The following is a 24,708-nucleotide window of genomic DNA, read 5'->3' as shown; positions in this document are numbered from 1 at the left end:
TAAAACATAACCATTACATATAATAACCTTCTGTGAGGGAGCTTTTAGAGGTGGACGTCTGGTTCCTACCACAACCACTGTGAACAAGACTCTCTAGAACAAAACATTTTACGCCAAAGTACTCTGAATTTGTTTACGTCTTAACTGTTTAATAATGCAGTTCCCCTTTAAAGGTGTGTTCTAGCTTCGTGGTCCAAACTGCTTCCCTTCAGCCTCCTGATAAGGCACTGATTCGCACGCTCATATAGATAATTGTACATACCTGGATTTATTTCTTATCTTTTATTTATCTTTTCATTCTGGCACATGACAAATGTATATGGAAAATACAAGTGCATGTTCCTATTTGCCAGAGATTGTCTTTTTTAGGCTGTTATCATCATTTCTTACCACTAGACGGCAGCCGACTGCTACGAGCATCAATGATGTGGCCTTGTATGTCCAGGAGCTCATGTGACTCCAGTGCCCTTTAAAAGAGCAGCGGGCACAGACGGTGACACTGGGTGACAGAACGAGCGTAAACCATGTCTCTGTACCGGAATTCAGCGTGGTTCCTCAAAGGACTCACCGAATTTACCAAGTAAGAACCAAAATTACAGCATATACAACTGTACAGCAAATGAATCGTATAACATCAAATCTTATTTACCTTGTTAGTTTTAAATTGCATGATTTATGGATTGAAACAATCTAATTTTGCTCAGTAATTTGGAATTGTTTAAATACGTTATTGTAGTTAAATATTTTCCTTTGACAAATAATACTATAATATTTTCGGGAAAATTATATACATAAACCCACTTTTTTGCGCTTGTAAAAACATCATGTATCATTAGAATAAATGAATATAAACATAAATACACTGGCAGGCTGTTCAGTGGCTGTTTTCAGAAAAGTAGCTGAAAGTTTGTTTGGTTGTAGACCAACACCCCTAGCCATCGCATAGATGTATTAAATTCTATTACCAGCACACTTGTTTGAGATAATGAAGTACTGACTAGCCAAAGTAGATTCTGGATGATAACTACATATAATTCTGGAATTCTGGGTTGCCTTGGGAAGAGTTTTGGAAATGGTTATATGAATACACTGGATTAATAAAACAGGCTCATTCAAAAATGAGTGCTTTGCTTTTCTGAACTGAATTTGCATATATATATATATATATATATATATATACATAATTCTTGCATACCTAAATTAAAACTTGCTAAAAGAGCTAAGAAGTTTAGAAGTGTTTCCATTTATTGCTAGATGTTTCATATTGTGTAGATATGTACTTGTGACTGATATATGCTGCATGTGTTTAAGCAACAAAATTAATTTATGAATTGACTTATCTGACAAGGAATATGAGGAACCTGTATGTTTTTGTTTGTTTGTTTGTTTTATATTTTACATACATTTTTCACATGGCGTACATTTGCCTGACTTTTGTGAAGGAACATTTTAGCAAGGAAATGTACATTGCAATGCAAAAGTAATGCAAATGCAAAAGTAAGAGCACAAGCATAGACCAATTTGAAGTGGATGTCACAGTTACATCACTGGCATTCAAAATGCGCATTGTGGTGGTGGAGAAACAGCAGAAAAAAAATGGAGAACAACAGGAGAGATCCATAGAATAACAACAAAAATGTCTTCTTGTGCTGTTGGACGCTAGAATAGGAATGGAAAATAGAATACCATCATCATGCCATATGTGTCCTTTCCATTCTGACACACAGCTCAACCTTTAAAATCAGTGTGGCTGCATGGCTGCAGCTAGGCTAGGCTAGGCTACTGAAGCTTGCTTCCAAAACAACCACACTGGCAGTACCTATCCCCTCAGAATAAAGATCTGTGCAAAAAATACATTAGCATTTCTAATAACACAAACACTAATATAAACTAAACGAACAGGAAGTACTCTGACACCACACTGCCGCCCATCTGTTTGAGAGCAGTGACCCCGCTGCTTACCAGTCCCACCAAGTCTCTGAAATGTCTAGGAGTCTGTTGCCTCCACTGTGAGGGCATCTAAATCAAGGGGGCAGCAAGCCTTGCCCCTGGCTTAGCCTTTGAGCCATCCGCTGTGGTCGTTGGTATGATGATGGAGAGGGGGTTGGATCTCTACATGCCGGGCGGAAGTGGTCGCTCTTGTGGCAGTATTAGCAGTCACCATTGATCATCCACTTCGCGACCACTTAAAGGCCACTTTTATTAGCGGTCGCCATTGAGCAGCCACATCGCGGCCACTTTTCTTAGCGGTCACCATTGAGCAGCCACATCGCGGCCACTTTTATTAGCGGACACATCACGGACACTTTTATTAGCGGTCGCCATTGAGCAACCGGATAGAGGCCACTTCGCGGCCACTTTTATTAGCGGTCGCCATTGAGCAGCCACATTGTGGCCACTTTTATTAGCGGTCGCCATTGAGCAGCCACATCGCGGCCACTTTTATTAACGGACGCTATTGAGCAACCACATCGCGGCCACTTTTATTAGCGGTCGCCATTGAGCAACCACATTGCGGCCACTTTTATTAGCGGTTGCCATTGAGCAGCCACATCGCGGCCACTTTTATTAGTGGACGCCATCGGTCACCCACATCGCGGCCACTTCGCAGCCACTTTTATTAGCTTTTTTCTATAACTTTTTAATGAAGTAAATAGGAAAAAAAATGTCTAAGTAAATAGTAACCCATCACACACGAATTTATCTGACTTACTAAAACGCCATGTAAAAATGTTAGCCATGTTATTATGTTAGCCATGTTATTTTGTTATATATAGATTGGTGTTGGGGGGATCAAAGTCAGAAGACTCATTCTCAAAAAGCTGAGACTGAGAATGAAGTGAGAGATTTAAAGGCATGAAAAAACACACAATACATGTAAAAAGACATTGTAAAGAAGTGTTGAATTTGCGTTATAGTTCTTAAACTTTAAATATTAAATGAAATAATAAATATTAACTATATACAAGTGTATTGAGTAATTGGCAAATGAATAAATCCAAAGATTTAAACAAGAAAAAAAGTAAACAGAATAAACATGGGGTGTTCTTTATTTGACACTAACAAACATAATTTAATTTAAGCATTAAATACTTTGTAAACATTACTAATGTCTTAATAATGTTAATGTTCATGGTTTATTAATGTTAATAAATGTAGTAAATAATTTTCACCGAAGAATTACCAAAACAATTACAGCAAAAGAAGAAAGAATGTAGGAAAGGAAATGCAAAAAACTTAAAAGAAGTTAAAGATTAAACATAAACATAAAACAATACAACTGAACTGCTTTCTCTGTTATTTACATACACATTTTAAGTTTGTCCTTTATTATTATTTAAATATAAAATACCTACTGATTTGCAATAAGCCTACAAAACAGAATATCAATGTTTAATTATCCTTGCCTGTCAAGTTTAACAAAATGTGTGGTCTAGTTCAGCATACCTTAAATAGAGTGTGAGTAGTGTTAAACAGAAACAGACATCAGCCTATCAGGGAGTTACAGCAATATTAGTTGTAATAAAATATTAGATTAGTCTCCCATAAGGAGAATATATATATATATATATATATATATATATATATATATATATATATATATATATATATATTTCAAATATACTTCTGAAATATATTTTTGCAATATATGAAAATGGCCAATTCATTTCAAAAGATACAAATTCATTTCAAAAAACGGTCGTTAATAAAAGTGGCCGCAATGTGGCTGCTCAATGGTGGCCACTAATGAAAGTGTGTCTGGGCTTTCCACTGTGGCTGTTGTGGTTCACTGTGCGGCTGAGGGAATCTGACCCCACTCTGGTGCTGCCAGGAACCTGGACAGGGTTCTCTGTGCAGCCTCCAGGAGTCCCGGTTTGTTGTGGTTTTGCTTTCTCCACTGACGCTGGTGATGACAAGTGCACATGGCGCTGGTCATGTGCGCTGGGGCCCTGTGGGACTCTGTGCCTTGGTTCTGCCTCCAGCTGCTGCCAACAGTTTCATTTGCCATCTCCAAGCCCAGTGTTTCCTTCATAAGTTTGAACATGGCCCCGACGCGCCTCTTTTGGTGAGTGGGAGCACACTTGGTCACAGCCTCACCACCTGTATGAACACATCCAGCGCTAAGCTACCAGGGGATCATGTGCTGTCTTCAATGAAGTCTCTCTTTAACAAAATTATACTATTTCAAGAATATTGGGAGAATAAGGGAGCGCAGCGATCCATACTTGTTTGTGTGATGCATATTGTTTGTGTGATGTTTATGTGTAGATATGGCTGTGTGGTTGATGAAGTGCAGAGAACCTGTTGATGTGATCGTTTCCCTCTGTTTTTTTTATTAAGCTTATTTCCTTTAATGGTCAGGGGTTCTTGGTGTAGTAATTTATTTACAATGATGGTTAATGCTTTGTAGCTAGGTAAGTAGCATTCCTGTGTAGATATTCACAATAGATTCACATTAGCACCTTCTTACATGAAGCTGAATAACAAAACAAATTAGGTGAAAATTGCTTAAGTAATAATTAAGTTGTGGCCGACTTAATCCTGAGAACTCAAGCAGATCTTGACCGCTCCAACATGGCAGGCGCGCAGACGTGTCGCTTCAGACAGAAAACAACAGACAATGCGGCCATCTAGGTATGTATGTCTATTATTTCACCTTGCTGCCAAAGCAACCAGCTCAAACTCCTGAGGCTAAGCTACCCAATTCCTCGAGCCATCGTAATTGTTTACCTGATATACATGTATTTGAGCTTTTTGGGTGGCATCGCCATTTGGCGACTCATACACAAGTTTAATGCTGAGGTTCTACAGCTTCTCATCATCTCCTCTGTGCACTGCGACCAAAATTCTGTCCTTGGTTCTTCCGCCAGTTCTACAGAAAGAAAGAAAGGAAGAAAGAAAGAAAGAAAGAAAGAAAGAAAGAAAGAAAGAAAGAAAGTTTAAGACTATAAAACCTGTTGTACAGTTTGAAAAACATTTTGTAGGTTACACAAAGCTTGAGTTTGAGAAGGTGCTGAACAATATACCCTTATCATCAGCATAATAATGAAAATTTGCATTTGGCACATTATGACAAAAGCTATTAACATATACAGTTATATACAGTATTGTGACTGTATTATCTATGGCAAAATAAGTATCGGAGTATATCTGTATATTGAGTATGTTCAGTGTGGACAATGGTGTTCCATGAAGCTGACATGAGGGGAACTTGATAGAAAGCCAGCGTAAACTGAACCAAAGCTGTGCTAAGACATTCTTTTCCAGTTGAGCACATGGGCTGCTGCCTTCTGCCAGCATGTCAGAAATACAACCAGTCAGTAATACAGTAGTCTAATCTAGAAATTATGAAAGCATGAATGAATATCCACATTATGTAGGAATAGCATATTTTTTCTTAACTGATAAAATGCAGTCTTAGATATGTTACTTATATGCGATTTAAATTATAAACCAGCAAAAAGGGTTACACCAAGGCCTTTAACTTTTGCTGTGTATGAACATGCAATCTGCAGCATTATTTTGAGTAGGTTTTGGGTCTGACAGCAATACTTATAGTTTATCATATGCTGCCTTCAAGTTGTGTCGGAAATATCGTATTTACGAGATGAATGCACATGAACGGCACCACAATGTCATATTTACTAGTGGGATACTCCGAGTTTCCGAGTTGGGGGCGTGTCAACACTGATAAACTGGCCGTATTTCAGTTATTCATCAGCCATTAACACTGCAGGCTGAAACCATCCAGACATGGAAATACTCTTTTTACTAACAGAAAAAGAAAAGTAAACCAAAAACATTATTTCCACTTATTTCCAACCAAAACCACTTGAACACAAATCAAGTTGTACTTACGACCGCTGAAGTCGTAAGCAGGAACTTCCAAGGAGGACTTAAAGGCAGGGATATTTAAGCAGGAAGGAATTCAAGCTTTTATATCTTTAATACAGTGTTCCATTTTATACACTGGTGTCGTTGGATCGGGATAAGCTGACATGTAGAACTGTGTCTCATCAGCATAAACGTATTAGCCAATATTGTGAATTATGTGTGTAAGCATATATTGTCCTCTTTTAGGTTCTAAAAACTCCTCATTCACTCTAAGCCATGCTATTTTTTGTGGCAGTCTGTTAAGTAAGATCTCAACTAGAAAAGAATATGCCTGTTTAAAATGACCATGTTTTCAAGGCTGTCCTTGACAATATCATGATTGATAGTATCAAAAGTTGAAGTCATTTCCAACAGTGCTACAAGAAAACATTTTCACAGTCTGAGGCAATAAGTATATCATTGACCACTGTAGCCAACACTGACTCTGTGCTATTGTCAGTATTCAGTCAAGTCGGGGATCATGTTTTTTTAAGGAATGGCTTGGCAATGACTAACTTGAAGAACTTAAGGATATGATCCAGACTTATTGACAAAGTTAATCATATTTAATATAGGTTCCCTTATCACTGATGATAGCCACTGATAAACTGGCTATAGTGATTAGTAGTGTAGTGTATAGAGTATATATACTGTGTAGTATATGTAGTGTATAGTGTATATGTATAGTGTTTAGAAATGTTTACTTGTTTTTACCAACTCCAGTCTACAGTTTTTTCTTTGTTCCTCATCTATTTTTCTCCATTCCTTTTTCATTTCCTCCAGTGTCTCCATCTTCCACTTTTGTCTCTCTGTCCCCATCCAAATCTTTCTTTCTTTGTATTTTACTGTCTTACCCACCAACATGGCCTGCTACAACCCCACACTGCCTCATTATGGGCTGCACAATACTATAAACAGTGCATGCATTTATGGAGTGGAGCTCGCGTCCCCTGTCGATGCCTCGCACCTTTTATCAAAGCCACAAAGCTGCTCATTGATCCTATGAAACAGAACAAAGGGGGTGGTGGTGGTGTGTGTGGTTACCACAATCAGCCAGATCACAGAGACACACTGGCTCACCCTTATTAGCTAAGCAATGACGCCAGGCGCTTTTGTGGACTGTATCACTAGGGTGTGATTTAAAGGAGGCTTTGGTGGGGTTTAAGACTTTAACCCCATAAAGAAAATAAAAACAAAAGGTTGAGAGGCTCTTTCATTTTTTATAACATACATAAATTACAGGTAGTAAATCATTTAAATGTTAAATGCTAAATTATATTTCCTGAGCCAAGTCAGAAAGACACGTTATACAATTTTATACATTATGCAATTTGAACAATTGCCAATTCTGTCTGGTCTGATGCCGTTGCAAGATCTGCCATGCATATTTCTTTGCCAAGCTGAACAACTGCTCAGCTTGTCCAGTCTGCTGTGCTAAAAGCCTCACCTGCATGCTCAAGAGCATAGCTAGAACTTGTACAATGGGATGGTTAGGTCAGACCCAGAGATTTTATTGTGGTGGCACACTACTAAGAAAAAAAATACAGTAGAGTTACTTTATTAAAATGACATAAATTGATGCATTAGTTTTTCTCTGTACATAACCATCCATCATTTTCCATAATCCAACCATAATCCATCATTTTCACATGAGTACAACGTTATATCAATATAACTATTGCCAAAAGTAAAATGAAAGCCAAAATTGTGCTGATGTAACATATTTTAGTAATCTTTGATGTGTTTGAATCAAATAAATTAAATGCAACTTTTTCGGTGCACAACATTTAAGAAAAACATTTCATACATATTTCAATGTTTGTGTTCCAGGGGAGCATTTGATGCAGCATCTAAGCGCTTTGTGGAAAAAGATTTAGAAGTGTCTGTGGCAGGCCAATCCTTCATGATCACTGGAGCTAACAGTGGCATTGGCAAAGCAACAGCCATGGCCATTGCAAAGAAAGGTATTAAAGTGTGTATGTATGAACAGAGCTAGTAAGATATAAGAGCCTATAATACATGCCAAGTAATGGCTAGTTCTATTATCTATGGATCTGTAGCCTATTATTTACATGTTCACCCCTCCTCCCCGCCCCCCAGGTGGTACGATCCACTTGGTCTGCAGAAACAAGGACAAGGCAGAAGAAACTAGAGCTGAAATTGTCAAGGAGTCTGGAAACAAAGTGAGATCACACATTCATACCCCAGAATCATCTGCAGATTGCTTGTCTCAAGTTATGAGACTGTGTGTGTTTACAGAAATCACTTCAAAACAGTTCATAACTACCATGCTTGCTTTGCTGCATGTAAGAGTGGTTGTTGTGATAAAAAAAAGTGCTTCTATTCTTCCTGCGTATTACATCAGGAAATCTACGTGCATATCCTGGACCTGTCCGAGACCAAGAAAGTATGGGAGTTTGCTGAGGCCTTCAAGAAAAAATACAAAACTCTCAATGTTCTGGTGAGAGACCAAAACTGCATCCCATTAATCCAACAGTCAATCATCAGGGATCTAACCGAAGTGCAGATGTGGTTAACTTCACTGTTGTGTACTGCAGATAAATAATGCAGGCTGTATGATGACTAAAAGAGAGGTAAATGCCGAGGGCTTGGAGAAGAGTTTTGCCATCAACTCTCTTGGTGAGGAAGAAAGATAAACACAGACATCTGAAAACTGGATATCAGGTCACACTTAATGCCTGTATTGACCAAACTTTGAGCCAATGATGAAATTTAAGTGACAAAGAAATGCAATGCTCCATTTTCATAGTGATGTCACTATGTTTTCACTTCAATCACTCTAGTGACCTATCCATGCTCTGCCCACAAATGCCCCATATGGAAAAGAAACACACAGGCATGCATTTTTGTAGATGTGAGATCCAGATTTCACATACATTGTTTTATTCCAAAATGTTTTCACAGCGCTAAAGTCCATTAAAACACAATCTGGACATATACCTGCATTTTTTCTTCTGTGAGTTTGGACAAGCTTTACAAAAATCCCAGTTGACCTAATGAATTAAGGTCATAGTTTTATTAAGGTTATAGTTAGAAGTACATAATGTTTAATTTCCCGTTTAAAATGCTACACTTACAAAGCAGACTATGTTGTTGCAGCTAACTGAAACTAGACAGGATGGAAACGACAATCAATTTGCGATGCTAATGCCATGCTAATGTTGGCAGTGTAACACATGCATAAAAAAATATTGAAATCACTCAAAACATTATTCTAGGGGGTTCTTTAAAATTAATTATTTATTGTTATGTGAAGTGTCCCTCCTACAAAAAGTATCCTTTTTGACAAAGTATATAAAATATGTATTGTGACAAAGTTGTACAGTACAATTTCTCATTAGGCTGAATGGAGGTCTGTAAAGCCTGTCCAAACATGCAATACGTGATATTAAAGAATGCACTTGTGGGTGGATAGGTCAATCTCAAGCAATACACAACAACAATAAAAATGGTCTGCCCAATTCTACTCTTCTGTAATATTCTGCTAAATCTCTGTATCTCTGTTAGCTGTGTACATCCTTATTAAGAGTCTCATTCCCCTGCTGGAGAAGAGCCCTGATCCCAGAGTGGTGAGTGTGTGAATAATTGATTGACAACATTCTTGATTTGGCATGCTAATGAGAAAGACAGAAGTGAAAAGTTCTCAAATGTGTATTTGTGTGTGCATGACTCTAAGCTCTGGAAAATAATAAAAAAAAAACCTAATAAAAAGAATACATGAAAGGAAAAGCATAAAATGCACAAACAGCACAATGAACAGTGAAATCAAGAGAATACGAACCTGTCCATCCCAGCAACAATAATAATATCATAATAACAGTAATAAAGCTTGGAATTCACATTACAATGCTGTCACTCAGATCACTTTGATAATAAGAACAATATAAACCTGTCTGTCTCTTAGATCACAGTGACATCAGGTGGGATGCTGGTGCAAAAACTGCGCACAGGAAACCTCCAGTCCCAAAGAGGAAGATATGATGGCACCATGGTATATGCCCAAAACAAGGTAAAAACCCAATATTGCAGTTACAAACAAAATAAGGGTGATAAGGATGATATACCCATAACGTCATCCTTAGATAACACGTCAAACCATGATATACCTACACACATACCTGATTCACATTGACAACGTGCAAAATCACAATAAACCATGCTTTATATATTATGTTTTGTTTTACTGTAGATTCATTTGGTGTTGTGTTTCAGAGGCAGCAAGTGGTCATGACAGAACAGTTTGCTAAAGCTCACACCAACATCCATTTCTCAGTCATGCATCCTGGCTGGGTAGACACACCAAGTAATTTTTGTCTCTCTTTTAACACACACAGTTTGAAATATGTCTGTAGTATTTAGATGTATTAGTAATGAGTAGTAAGATAGATTTGGTAACATAATGCAATGTTAGAACTGTACATTACTGTAATAGTAGTGACTGTGTGATACTTAAAACAACTTGGACATAAATCAGGCACAAAGCAACAAAACTAGGCCAACTTTCTCCTTTCTTATTAGTGATTGCAAATACAATGCCAGACTTCCACCACTCGATGAAGGAACGTTTGAGGACATCAGAGCAGGGGGCAGACACAGTGGTGTGGCTTGCTGTGTCTGAGGCTGCTGTTACCAAGCCCAGTGGCAGATTCTTTCAGGGTGGGAGAACACAAACACACACAAACATACATTTTAACATTTATATATAAGCACTTGTGCTTAAAAGAATTCACACAAAATGTTGATGTATGCTGGTCACACCGATCAGGCATAACATTATGACCACCTCCTTGTTTCTACGTTCAGTGTCCATTTTATCAGCTCCACTTACTATACAGGTGCACTTTGTAGTTCTACAATTGCAGACTAGTCCATCTGTTTCTCTGCATACTTTGCTAGCCCCCTTTTACCTTGTTCTTCAGTGGTCAGGACCCCCATGGACCCTCACAGAGCGTCTCGATGCATCTTTTTTTTCTATATAGCATTTATATTTTCTCACTGTGTGAGCTGAAGTTTCGAGTTCAAGTTTCAAGTTTATTTGTCACTTGCACAACATGTCAGGACATTTATGCATTGAAATGCTTGTGGTGAGGCACAGGAAATCACTCTGCAGAAAGTAAATAAGTAAAAATAAAAATATATACACAAAATATACACAAAATATACACAGAATATAGAGACAATATACATTTTAAAGTGACTAAGTAACTCGGTGTTATTGTTATTTAAAGTGACTTGGTACTTTTAAAGCAAAGTATTTGTAATGATCCATAATGAATTTACTTCCAATATCTTTTTTAATAAAACAAATGGAAGTGATGTGGCAAGTGAACTAGAAGGCTCTCATTCAGTGCTCTTGTTTGGAGCACAAGAAGCTGCTGCTACTCATCTGCGATAAAATACGCAGTTACGGTGAATTAAGATCCAGTGGTAATGGATGTCACGCAGCACGTTATAGCTATTCTACCCGGTTTCTTTAGTGATTTTATAACTTCGGTTTTGGTCTTGTTCTCTGATTGCTGTGTCAGTAAAGTATCTCTGAGACGGGACGTGTGCAACATAGCGCGAAAGCCCTGTTTTGCAACGACTGAGAACCAGCGTGCAGACTGCAGGTCACATAGCAGTGATGCGTTATTCGCATTTATAAGCAGCGCAGTTGGTTTCCTGGTATGTTAAATCTGCAACTAGAGCCCGTCACACACTAAAAAGTGGCGAAGCTGAGGTCAGCTTCTTTTTCGAATTCTCCCGGTCCACCTTAAACGGTGCCGCATTTACATTCGGCGCCTCAGTTAGAATTTAAGGTGGAACGGGTAAATTTGACACAAGAAGCTGGAGAATAAGAAGCGACTTCATCCTCGTAAAACAGTCGAACGTTGAGAGACATTTAACTGATCTACTTCTGAGGAAAAGTTTTCTGGCGGAGATGGGAGGAAAGCGGCTATAGCTAAAGCTAAAAGCAGAGCAGAGTAAATCTGCATTTTCATTTATATTGTTTAGCCTATACTAGAACATTATCACATACTGACACATACTGGACATTAAATGTTGCGGCTCCCAAGGTGGTTCGATTTTTGTTGAAAGGACAAAATGCTAACATTTGGGTTGTGACTCCTGACCTGACCTGTTACGTGCCGCCACAGACTGTCCGGGCGCTGCACTTCCGCACTTCCAAGTTCCGCCTTTTGCGTTCCGTCCACATTACGTTATAAATTAAATATTTAGAAAATCGATTTTTGACATTTGTGAATCGATTCAGAATTGTTCACGTCCGCATCGCGATGCATCTAAGAATCAATTTTTTCCTGCACCCCTACTACCTTGTCAGTCCATCTTGTAGATGTAAAGTCAGAGACAACAGCTCATCTGCTGCTGCAGTTTGTGTTGGTCATCCTCTAGTCCTTCATCAGTGGTCACAGGACGCTGCCCACAGGACACTGTTGGCTGGTTATCTTTGTTTGGTGGACTATTCTCAGTCCAGCAGTGACACTGAGGTGTTTAAAAACTCCAGCAGCACTGCTGTGACTGATCCACTCAGACCAGTGCAACACACACTAACACACCACCACCACATCAGTGTTACTGCAGTGCTGAGAATGATCCACCACCCAAATAGTACCTGCTCTGTGAGGGTCCATGGGTGTCCTTACCACTGAAGAACAGGGTAAAAGGGGGCTAACAAAGTATGCAGAGAAACAGATGGACTACAGTCTGTAATTGTAGAACTACAAAGTGCACCTATATTGTAACTGGAGCTGATAAAATGGACAATGTATGTAGAAACAAGGAGGTAGTCATAATGTTATGCCTGATCGGTGTATATCTTCTGTTAAAAAAAAATAGTGTCTTCAGTAAAGGCAATGGTTATATTAATCCATGACAATTTAGATAATCATGTGAATGCTTAAATAATTCTTTTTTGTGTGGATAACTTGTTCTTTATTGTGTGGATAACTTGTTCTTGTGTATAATCTCAATGATGGAGGGCCTGTTGGATATGTTGCATAAAGTTCTTTATAGAACCTTTACAACTGGTTCTGTTTTAACCAATTGTAGCACTCTTTATACAAAGGGGCTATACATGCGCAGTCACAATAACAGACCTGCCAACTTTGGGAGAAAAAAAAACACTTCTCTTAGCACACAGCCATTTCTCCACTTGCTACCATATCAAGTTTGGTTATTCAACAGGGTCAGTTGCTCTCTCTCTTTCTCTCTCCCTGTCAGTGTCCACCTCATCTGACGTTGTGTTTATTTTAACTGTAAGGCACAAGCACGCATGCACAGACAGACAGACACACATCTACCTCCCAGTAACTTTTTAGGTAATGTATTTTCTAGGCACATGATCTGCTGATCACAATTATGTGTTTGGCTGCAATGATAATTATGAATACAGTACTGTGAAAAGTCATGTTTAACAATCTGCGACAATATGACAACATTGCTTTGCCATCTGAAATGCCTGGTGAACAAGCAAGCAAGCTTGCCAATTACTTAGCGTTAGGCTAACATTATTAATGCTAAATATTTTCCCAAGGTTGGCAGGTCTGTGTTTATTCAAAATTGCAACTTTCCACATCCTCTGCAGTCCGTTTACCATCTACCTGCAAAGGAGTTAAAAGCACCACTCTCCCTGGAACCAGCCAGAGACAGCGAGGAGGGAGAGTGAGAGTGATAAAAACCATTATGTATTGTTTCTGATTTGCAGTCTCTTCAGATGATCTATATTACGCACTTGTCATCCTGGGGAATGAACACAGCGCTAAGATTTGTTTTTCAAAAGACTAGAAGCTGCTGCCTCTTGCAGCGGAGAGAGGAATATGGAGAAACAGATAATAAAACAAAGTGTGAGTGACAAAGAAGAGAGGGAGAGAGAGAGATGTGAAATGAGATGGCAGAAGTCCAGTGCAGCTGTAGGAGTCAGGCCTTCGTACCAGACATGACTAGAGTGACCTCAGAAAGACTTTGTAGCACTTGGTTTGCCACTCGTTACTCACACACACACACACATATGTTATCATTAGGTCATGTGCATGAGCACATTTCACTGACCCATTAGTTCCCTTATCTAATTTCAGGGTTTTTCCCCCCACAACTGCATTAGCTGATCAAGATTGTCTGTCTATGTCTATATGCATGTTTGATAGATCGGAAGATGGTAGCAGCCCATCTGCCACTGGCCTGGACACACAGCTCACAAACGGAAGACCAGAAGTTTATGAGTGTCATGGAGGAGATAGGAAAGAGCTTCCAACCTCATTGAACTCACCAGCTTCCACACAGAAATAGGCCATGAGCTGCCCACTGCTCAAAACACCCACACCAGTAAACATGTTGAAACACATTAAGTTTTAAACACGCAACACACAGAGAACAGTTTCCTGTATATACATACAGGGTGCCGATTGAATAACATGCAAACACTATACAGTTTAGCTAACTGAACAAAAACACTAACACACCCACCCCTGTCCAACACAGATGGATCATTTTAACTGACTGTCTAATATTATTAATCAACCTTAAATTTTATGCTTCCACTGGGACTGTGAGTGTGAAGCTGTTGGTGTCATAAATACGTAAAATTAGTTCAACAAATAAATCGACTGCTTCACTCTCCAACCTCTAACCTCTGTTACTACAGATGCCTGCTGTTCTTGATAGCAAATTGATCCAAATATGACAGGTCACACCTCAGTTACCCACAGTGTACCTTCAACATGCTGTGACAGTGACTTCAGCAAATCAGGTCGACCAGGTGGGAACCTGCTCTGACCAAAGTCATGGCAGCTGTCAATCACTCCCTCATCAGCGTGGCACCTGACTTAGTCTCAGGTGCATTCTGATTAATGAAAGGCTTTGTCTGACCAGTCCCTGGACATATTTCCAGGGTTCCCTTAGGGACCTAACACACCAAGCTGACAAGGATGATCGTCGCCTTCGGTGACCTCTCTGTCTCTTCTTGACTTCTATGAAAAGCAGCACTTGAACACGGAACATGGCACAATGACTACAGCTGATGGCCGAGGCATACAAGTTTTGCGTCTGCATGACAGGAAATAACTCTCCATAGCAGGACGTAAAGTAGTCTGAATTTGTATGCAAAAAGAAAGGAATAATATTTAGTCAGGTACATTGAAACATTTGAAATATGCTTGTAAAACTGCAAGACAACATGAAGGAAATCTTATTGGAATGTTTTACAAACTTTAAATTTGTTTTAAGTAGCACTATACTCATTAGCTTGTACATCTCATATGGGTGATAGCAAAAATTAGAATTATATTTACTTGTGAAGTTATACATTACATGTTGCAATGACTTGTGCAGCTGGCACGTTTATGTTTAAATGACAAAGTATGAAATGACTGGAATATCCCATGTTTTATTTAATGGACAGCTGTTTTTGTGCCTAAGCACCTCCATATGTCTCATGTACCCTTGTTTATTTATAGCAATCTTAGACATTTTCTTGTTGGCATATTCAAAGCAAAAACTTTTTACAAATCACATTCATAGAGCTAAGCCTTTCCTGTTTGCACTGTTGTTGAACAATTACATACGCTGCGTCCTCTTGAGGAAGTCATTTGCTTGCTTTGCTCACTTCTGTTTTTTTTTATCATGCACCAACCGGATAGGCTGGACAGCTAATAAGAGAACACTCTCACCTTGGTGTGTCAGGGCCTGAACAGCCCAGTTCATGTATAGTGATTTTTCAGTTGCCCTCAAAAAGTAACTGTAGATAGGATTGGTGCACTGGAAATAGTTACTGACGATGATATAACTGCTCTGTGTTCTATCATCCTTTATGCAATATTAATAAATTCCTATATAATGTGTTATTTCTGTGTGTGAGAAAAACATGTAAAATACAGTCAGATGACATAAGAAGCATTTTGGAACAAATACAATCCATGCACCCATAACTTTGCCTTAAACTAATTAACAAGCAATCAAACTCAATATTAGGATGGGGACTAATATTTATTTAAGTCTCAGCCACTGGGAGACTCAAGTCACTGTTTGTATTATCAACAGGAGTCAGTCATAGTATAAATACATGTTAAAGCTGTACAACAGAGAAACTCATTTTTCTTTTGCTACTGTCACTACTGAAACTAATCCAAGTAATAAAATGAAAGACATTAGAAAATAAGAAATAAAGAAAAATTGCAATGGTTTTCTGTCCAAGATTACACTTTGTCCTAAAATACCCTGTTCATGATAATTCTGCATTGAAAATTTAACATCAGCAGAAACCACTGAATTTGTTCAGATAACCAGCCCTTAATATTTCATATGGCCTCAATTCAGGGCTGAAATATTACAATTTGTGAGGGAGTAGTTCTCATTTTTTTACTACATGTGGAGCATTACAACATACAACAATGCAACTGCAACATCCCACATGTGGCAGTGTGTTTAAAAAAATATATATATTAAAACGTTAAAAAGTTGATTTTCTTTGCAGCAACACAATCAGATTTCTCACTGAAGAGCTTTTCATCTTGGTGGTTTGGTTTGAAAGAAAATTTTATTAAAGTATAAATTCTGCATCTGTGTAGGTTAGATTTTCCACTTTAGATGGTAGAAATCATTCCATCGAACACACTTCCTAAACTCTGAACGTAAACTATGCCATTTAACAGTACTCCCACTCCTTGCTGACAGATGGATGCAGCAAAAGAGGAATATTATTTTTCTGCTGTTTGTAAACAAATTTAAAATATCTTCACAATATGCCTAAAATGTTTCCTGGCACTTCAATCTTCTCAGTTACACAATAAAAATGTACTGTCATGATGTTCAGCATTTCAGGTCAAGCCATGTACATACATGAGGTCACAACAAGCAGCCAGATATAGTTACATCCGCTGATGAAATTTTGTTGCACATGCTAGATCAGGGTACTCAATAACTAGATCTACATCCAGTTACATAAACTAATGCTACAAATAATGACAGGGAAAAAAAAAATTTACATTAGGTTGCTGGAATGAAGATTGAATTTATATGGAATTTATAAGTGAAATGGCAGTGCCCATTTTAGACCTATTATAAGGCTAGTGCTTAGCTTTCACAGGGATAGTTAGAAATACTTCTCACACACACCCACACAGCACACACTCACATAAGTGCAAAGAAAAGCAGAGGACAATGAAAGAAAAACAAAGTCAAAACAGAGTGACCGATACATACGCAGAAACAAAGGTCTACAAGATATTACAGCAAAAGAGAAAGAAGGCAAGATGTGAGATGTTTAACTGGCAGCTCTTATTAAACAGCTCTAGGCATGTATAGTCATTTCAAAGTGTTCCAAAAGCATTCTCTGCCTTATAATGCCTTCAAAACCAAGGTTTCAGCTTTCCAACCTCTCAAAGAAATGCTCACTCTATGGTATAGGAATAGAGCTTTGCATAGCAATGAATCATTATCATCTTAATTCATAGAACCTTGTGAATAACCAAAATCAAGGTACATATAAAATGGATTTTAGGGATGCACTGATGTTTCTTGCATGCGTTTCTATGCTATACAGGAACATTTTATTGCATTCAATACCAATATGAATAACTAATCATTTTATTTTTTTGTATCAAGTTCACACTACAATCAATATATGAAGTGCAGTAAGCGTCACTTAGCAGTGATGTTCCTGTCAAGAGGGCGAACCGAACTATGCACTACTTACTATATCTGTGCAAGTTTAAACGAAGGGAATTCACCACTAGTAACTATATGTGCACTAAATTATTGGTTGTAATTTTCAATAATTTCAATATTGATTTCATGATGACAATATAATAATAATAAGCCACCAATTTATTGTGGACCCCTCTCTGACATCAAGCATGAAGACCATGTTTGTCTATTACTGAAACATCTTATAGAAAGAAGGGTCTTAAATGTCATGGCAACACAAGTTATCATATGGACTGATTCTTTAAGCACAATTTCGTTATGCTTAATTGTGCTTTCCCTGAGTTGAAGACACGTGTAAGGCAAGAGTTAGAGCGAGCCTTGACAGACAAAATCAATTATATAGAAATATAAAAGTTAGTTATCATGCATGTTACGACAGGCGTCATTGTCAAAAACAAGACACACACAACTGTGCTTAGTAATGCCTTCAGTTCATGTCTGACTACTCAGAGGGAAAGACTTTTCCCAAATTAAGACATTATGAGCTATGGCTGATCAATTATCATAGTTACAAATCATAGTTACAAACAGCCAACCTTATAAGTTGATCTTTGACAGCCTCCTAAAAACACACATACACGTTCAGGAGTAGAACTGTAGAGACAAAGTGGGAGTTGGTAGGGTTTTCCCAGTGGGTAAAATGTGTGGGCGAGGTGTCCTGTCCATTCACTCAGTGTGAGAGGCCTGTTGCTATACTACAGCCAACCAGTTGCATCATGTCCCAGATCTGTGGGGAGAACCAAACAAACAAACACAAACGGTAAGAATTCTTTTGTGTGTGTGTGTGTATATATATATATATATATATATATATATATATATATATATATATATATATATATATATATATGTGTGCGCGTGTGTGTGTGTGTGTGTGTGTGTGTGTATATAAGTATGACCTTAACAACACGGTCACTTCCACAGGTGACCATGAGGCCTCTGGCTGGGTCCATGTCCATGTGAGATATGTTGTGCTTCCCTTCATGGAATGTTGCCAAGGGTGTCCGACTAACAACAACAAAAAATACTTTTTTTTTGTTAAAGCCTCAGGGAACTTACATTGTTGCTTCTTTTCTACGCAGGTTAATCTTGCACTCAATACACATGTACAAAGTACATCCCATGAATAACTGTCCAATGCCCATTAAATAATAACAGTCCTAATATTAATATTAATAGCACTCCTAATATTAGGTCACGTACACATAAGCAGTATCCTCTCCAATCACAAGGCTGATGTGGGTTGTCCTGCCAAAAAAAAAAAAATTGTGCTCCCCTACAGTCTTTTTTCCCTCTGTTTGAGTCAGAGAAACTTACAAAAAGAATGACTGAGCAAAAACTAACCTAGCAAGCATTACTGAGCTAGCAAAAATGTCCCCTCGTCTGTTTGTTCGTTCAACTGGTCACACTATCTGGTCATAAAATGTCTGGTAGGTGTGTGTGTAAAGTTGAGCGCAATAGTTTAACCTGAAAAAAAAGACTGATTTTCAGTAAACTAACAAAACACTATTATCAGTATTATCAATAAACCAATAAGTGCAAAACAGGAAACAATAATACTAACAATTTCTGCACATGGCATGCCAGTACAAAAGTGGACGCATTTATTTTACATGCATGCTGGTATGAACAAATGCTGCAACAACTCCATGTTCCATTTAAAGACATATTACACTGTGCTTTTGTTTTATACCACTTACACCGCCCAAAATACACAATACACAGCAATGCAGAAACCATTATATACACTGCAATAAAACAGCATGTAAATATGTTATTTCAGGAACATAATCACACTACAAGCATCATTCTACTGTTTAAATAAAACTGAATAAAACTAAGATGTCGTTTATTTCACATTTTATTCTTTAGAGTAATAATTTTACCACTATAAAGTTTGGTCAGTAGGGGGAGCAGGGCACTCATTGCTGGACGTTAATCTCCACCTATGGCACAGCTATTGGCTCACCAGCTGCTGAGTGCTGCTGTTTTGTTGGCTCCCTATCAAAGCATCTTCATAAAATTAGGGCATGTTTCGTGTAAAAGTTATACAAATGAGGTACTGGTGGGCTGGTGATTGATTTTACACACTGATGCTTATTCATGGTTTGCTCTTAAATCTCCACTTTCCATGCTTTAACAAAAGTTTCACAAATCAGACAGTACATCACTAAAGGCAGTCAAATCTGCGCTTTTTTTAAGCAACTCTGATGATTGAGGGCCAATGTCTTCAGACTGACCAATATGATCAAAAAAGTATGTATTTATAAGTATAAACAAAGATACATTTAAGAGCTGAATAAAAAAGGACTGAAACACCACAAATTAATTAGTACTATGTTACAAACTGGCAATTACAGCTTTGAGAAGTCTAAGGTAAGAAATGCGCTTAGTTTTCTGTAGCATTGTGGTTGCAGACTAGGGGTGGGGGGAAAAAATTGATGCTTAAATGCATTGCAATGCGGACATGGATGATTGTGAATCGATTCACAAATGTCAAAAATCGATTTCTAAATTTTAATTGATAACGTAATGTTGATGAACGCAAAAGCGGAACTTTGCAAAATGCGTAAGTGCAGCGCCCAGACAGTCTGTCGCGTGCACACTCCATTAAAAGCTAGTGCAGGTGTTGGCAATCCAAATGTTAATAAGGGTAATTTTGTCTTTTCAACAAAAATCAAACCACCTTGGGAGCCACAACATTTTGAGTCCATTTTACCATCTTGGCTGTACATGTGTCTCAGTACATGCTAATGTTCTAGTGTAGGCTAAAATTATAATACAAACAAAAACACAGACTTACTTTGCTCTGCTTTAAGCTTTAGTTTTGCTGTCCCTTTGAGCTAGCGTATAGAAGCACTTTGGCTTGGAGAAAACCATATTTACTTTCCACCCATTTTCGCCCGGTTATAGTTGGTGCCAAGCAGAGGACCATCAATCAAGTGATGTCAAAGCTTCCACCCAACTCAGAAAGGACGAAGCAAACTTTTATTTATCGCAACTTTTATTGCCAAGGATTTGCATCCGTACTCAGTTGTTGAGAACCAGGGCTTTTGCGCTGTTGCACACTTTGGAGCAGAGATACAGGGACCCCCCACTCTCTACAATGAGACCAAACTGGAGTTATGGAATCACTGAAGAAAACGAGTAGAATAGCTGTAATCTGCTGTGTGGACATCCACTGCCACAGGATTTCACCGTAACTGCACATTTTATTGCAGATGAGTGACAGCCTGCGTCTCATGTGCTCCAAACAAGAGCAGTGAATGAGAGCCTTCCAGTTGACTTGCCACATTGCTTCCATTTGATTTATTAATAAAGATACTGAAAGTAAATTCATTATGGATCATTACAAATACTTTGCTTTAAAAGTTCCAAGTTGTCACATAGTGAGAAACAACGAAATCCTGTATAGAAAAAAAGATGCATCAAGATGCATCGATAATCATTTTATAATTGCATCGCAGCCCTCTGAATCATAATCGAATCAAATCATGAGGTGCCTAGAGATTCCCACCCCTATTGCAGACTGATGGAGAATGAGCTGTAGACTGTTCTATATAGAAACATTTTGAAAAAGGTTCTATAAATAGCACCAGAAAGGGTTCTTCTATTGTTACAAGCTTGACGTTGTAACAGAAGAACCCTTTTCGGTGCTATATAGAACATTTTGAAAAAGGTTGTCTATATACAACCATATACACATTCTCCATCAATCTGAAGACCGATTTCTCGACGTGAAGAACTCTTTAATCATGTAAAGGATTCTTTGAGGGTTTATAGTTCTATATAGAACCATTTTCTTTACTTAAGAGCCCTTGAAGCACCAACCTTTTTTCAAGAGTGATGATACTGTTCATACGGCTACATGACACCTACATAAGCTTGTCATGACAACTGACAACCCTATTTATATGTTTATAAATGCTTACTCCAACAGGTGTCATTCATAAAGGTTATATCTGCCAATTTTGATCTAAGTTGGCTAAGGTAGCCTTAACAACAGATAATGCCTTTTTGAATAACCATTTCTAAAAATTTTTGTAGGGTAATGTCAGTTCTTATAACAATCTTTAGTAGGCATCAAGTAGCCTTATGAACAGTACCCTACAATAAATTGTTACCGAATAAATAAAAGAAATCAAAAGATATCAACTTTTCTTAAGATGATATATTCTTGTCACTTTTTACTGTATTTATAATTATTTGCATTTATTATATTATTTGGTGTTTATATAAGCAAAAACACACATTGTTGACAAATAGCTTTGAACAATTTGCTTATGTGTCTAGGACACTGTACTGTAAGCACAGGAAGCATTTTGAATAAACACTCTGAATACTTGTTTCTCCTCACTGTATGCGGAGTCTGCTTACTTATTTTCTCGCTGTTGTGTTTAGTTCTGCTTCAGTGGCGCAACAGGTGGGACGACTGGACTGAGGGATGTCAATCATGCATGTTCACCATATAGAACCATCAGGGCCAGACTGGGACAATTATTCAAACTGGAAAGGGACACTGCACACATAATTATTCAGTCCATGCTGAAACTATAAGGATTTACACATTCAAGCTTTCATGAAGATATTTAACTGTGTATCAGCTGAGTGACCTATTCAAATAAGTAGTGAAAATTAATCATAAATTACTTCTGAGTAAAATTATATTTTCTCAGTATTGCCATTCAACACTGCAGAGTCAAACTCTGTTTTCTGAGGGTTGAAGCTTGGACTGAAGTAAAAAATGCATAAATTAATGAGTAAAGTAACGCCAAGAATCTACTGAAGAGCAAAATATGTAGGAAGCAATCTAAATGGAACTAATCTGGTTGAGAGCCGTCCGAAAAGGAAAAAAACAGCGCGCAGGTTTGAAAAAAAAAAAAAGAAAGAAAGAAAAAAGAGAACAGCGTGCAGCTTCGATGAAACAGACAAGGCTGTAGCCACAATCGCCGTGCTATCAGGAAATACTGCCGAAATTACTTCTACCAGTGTCGTGGTTTGCTGTAGCGCTGTACAGGACTGATATATATCTGCAAAGTGGAGAGGCAGCCAGTAAGATGCAGCATTATAACAACCGTTTCTCAGATGAAGCTTAGCACCGCTGCTAAGCTAGTTTGCAGCTACACTGGCCTGTTTGCCGGTGCCTTGTTTAGGTTAGCTTTCAGCTTCATGCAAGTTAGCTGGACTGTTGAAGAGTCTGCGTAGTTTGATATCACTTTAAATGACTGTTTACAAAGCATCCTGTGTTAAAACGCAGTAGGCTGCACACGTTAAATGTTAAGTCACAACAGCGGTATACACTAATTTTGCTCATGTTTATGAGGAGATGTATAAGAGCATGTGTTAATACACTGAAAAGTGAAAGACACTGAAGCTTGATAGTTTCTTGATATATTTACAAATGCTGTGTTTGTTTTTTATTATTCTGTTTTTCTGTGTGAACTCTAAAAGACCTTGGCTCAGAAGGCTCATAGCTAAGAATTATTATTCAATGAAACAGTGAAGCTACCGTGTCAAGCTACTGAACCTGCCAAATAAAGAAAAAAGAGGAAGAAAGGAAGAAAACCTGTTTAGTCATTGAGTGAAACCTAGTTAAAAAATTCCATAAAGATAAATCAATAGCTTTCAATAGTGGGGAAACTGTGCAGATTCAAGAAAATAATGACAGTGAAAAACCAGTGAAACCAGGTTGGAACAAAAAGGAGCAGTAAACCAAAATTCTGAAAAAAAAAGGGTTAAAAAAATCATGTTTACCTCCTAATCTGCAAACATCTCACAGGTGAAAGCAAATCATTGCTAAGCAAGCTATTGGGAAGTCAGTTTAACGGCTCGAGGTGGAATGAATGACAGCAAAAAGATTGTTCTCTCATTTAGCTGGCAGTATTACCAGGACCTACAAAGACATGTCTGAAGAGGAACTAAGAGACAGTTTCAATAAGCTCACACTAGGGTGCCCTGTAGTCCAACTTTGGGATTGGTGAATTATCCACTACACTACAGGTGGCAGAAGCCAAATCTGAGCGTGTTGCTGCAGTAGAACCCAGTAGCAACCTAGAGGCGTATGACTTCATGCTCAACCACCTACAAGGACTGGCAAAGACAGCAAAAGAGGTGCACAGCAGGTGGAAATGATGGATCCCTGCAGAAGATCAGAAAAACATTCAGAAAGTCGATCAAAAGAGCTTGAACTCTACATCCTCATGTTGGTTTCCAGAAAGGCCGAGTTCATACAGGCAAAAATAAAAGCAGTTATCTTTGATTATCCCATGCCAACCTTTAAACTGAAACCGACGGCCCTTTCCAAGTTCACTGGTAACGAACGCAATTTCCATAGGTGAAGGAAGGACCGGGAAGCTCTCCAGATCCAGGAAGAAACAACTGGTTCCAGAGAGGTGAAAAAGGTTCAATTACTCGAAAGTCTTGATGCCAAAATGTAAAAGCTCTACGCCTTACTAGTTACAACACTGTAGATGACATCTTCCGTGTCCTAGAAAACCGCTATGGCAGTCAAAACATCCATTGCCATTGAGATAGTAGTGGAACTGCTGAAAACGGCAGCTGTGAGAAGTCATCAGCCATGGAATATAGTAGAATTAATTCAAGCTGTGGAGAATGTGCTTCAAGACCTAAGTGACCTTGAAGACACGGGAGCTATCAAAAACCCACTGGTAACAAAATCAATTGAAAGTATGCTTCCAGAACCCCTTGAGAAAGAATGGCTTGTTTATGTTAAGAGAAATAATAAGGCATTCCTTAAAAAGAAAGAAAATATAGACAAGCGGCTCGAGCAACTGAGAGACGAAGAACCAAGATAGTAGGCACAAGAAAAAAAGCTCTTCATCTGCAAACAGTAAAGCTTGCAGAGAAAAGGGCGACAACGACAAAGTTAGGCGCATGTAAAAGATGCCCTGAAGTTCATGATGACAGTTCACATCGCAAACCTGTTTATCTGTGCAAGAACCTGTACTGCAAGAACGAGCATACTCCTGAGCATCATTAATATCTGTGCGCCAACACAGAGTTAAAGAAGGGCAGGAGCAGTGAAGTTCCAAAAAAGAACAGACCTGATCCAGAGGAAAATAAGAGCAGAAAGAGATATACAAAAGAAGAAGA

The 24,708-nt window shown here is 38.3% G+C and overlaps 1 protein-coding gene and 1 long non-coding RNA gene across 2 annotated transcripts; one reads left to right on the top strand and one right to left on the bottom strand.

The window, feature by feature from the left end:
- The first annotated feature begins 350 nt into the window (after window positions 1-350).
- On the top strand, window positions 351-15,734 carry LOC118798775 (DHRS-12_like_SDR_c-like domain-containing protein). The gene is made up of 10 exons (XM_036558328.1): window positions 351-580; window positions 7,705-7,838; window positions 7,975-8,057; window positions 8,240-8,335; window positions 8,433-8,514; window positions 9,403-9,464; window positions 9,800-9,904; window positions 10,108-10,198; window positions 10,414-10,551; window positions 14,040-15,734. The coding sequence occupies exons 1-10, from the start codon at window positions 525-527 to the stop codon at window positions 14,153-14,155; spliced, it is 963 nt and encodes a 320-aa protein (XP_036414221.1). The 5' UTR covers window positions 351-524; the 3' UTR covers window positions 14,156-15,734.
- Window positions 15,735-15,857: 123 nt separating this feature from the next.
- On the bottom strand, window positions 15,858-19,284 carry LOC118798784. Its single transcript, XR_005006076.1, has 2 exons — window positions 18,495-19,284; window positions 15,858-18,322 (listed from the first exon to the last, which is right to left on the bottom strand). It is a non-coding gene; the product is annotated as an uncharacterized LOC118798784 (long non-coding RNA).
- Window positions 19,285-24,708: the final 5,424 nt, after the last annotated feature.

Source organism: Colossoma macropomum, unplaced genomic scaffold, assembly GCF_904425465.1.
Source record: "Colossoma macropomum unplaced genomic scaffold, Colossoma_macropomum, whole genome shotgun sequence".
Lineage (NCBI taxonomy): Eukaryota > Metazoa > Chordata > Actinopteri > Characiformes > Serrasalmidae > Colossoma > Colossoma macropomum.
The sequence above is the reverse complement of the archived record's forward strand: the minus strand, read 5'-3'. Positions and strand labels throughout refer to the sequence as shown.

Excerpts from the sequence above, each read along its gene's own strand:
- LOC118798775 (XM_036558328.1), top strand. The coding sequence starts at position 525 with ATGTCTCTGTACCGGAATTCAGCGTGGTTCCTCAAAGGACTCACCGAA. Across the intron at positions 581-7,704 it reads GGACTCACCGAATTTACCAA|GGGAGCATTTGATGCAGCAT; the intron begins GTAAGAACCAAA and ends TTTGTGTTCCAG. Across the intron at positions 7,839-7,974 it reads CATGGCCATTGCAAAGAAAG|GTGGTACGATCCACTTGGTC; the intron begins GTATTAAAGTGT and ends CCCGCCCCCCAG.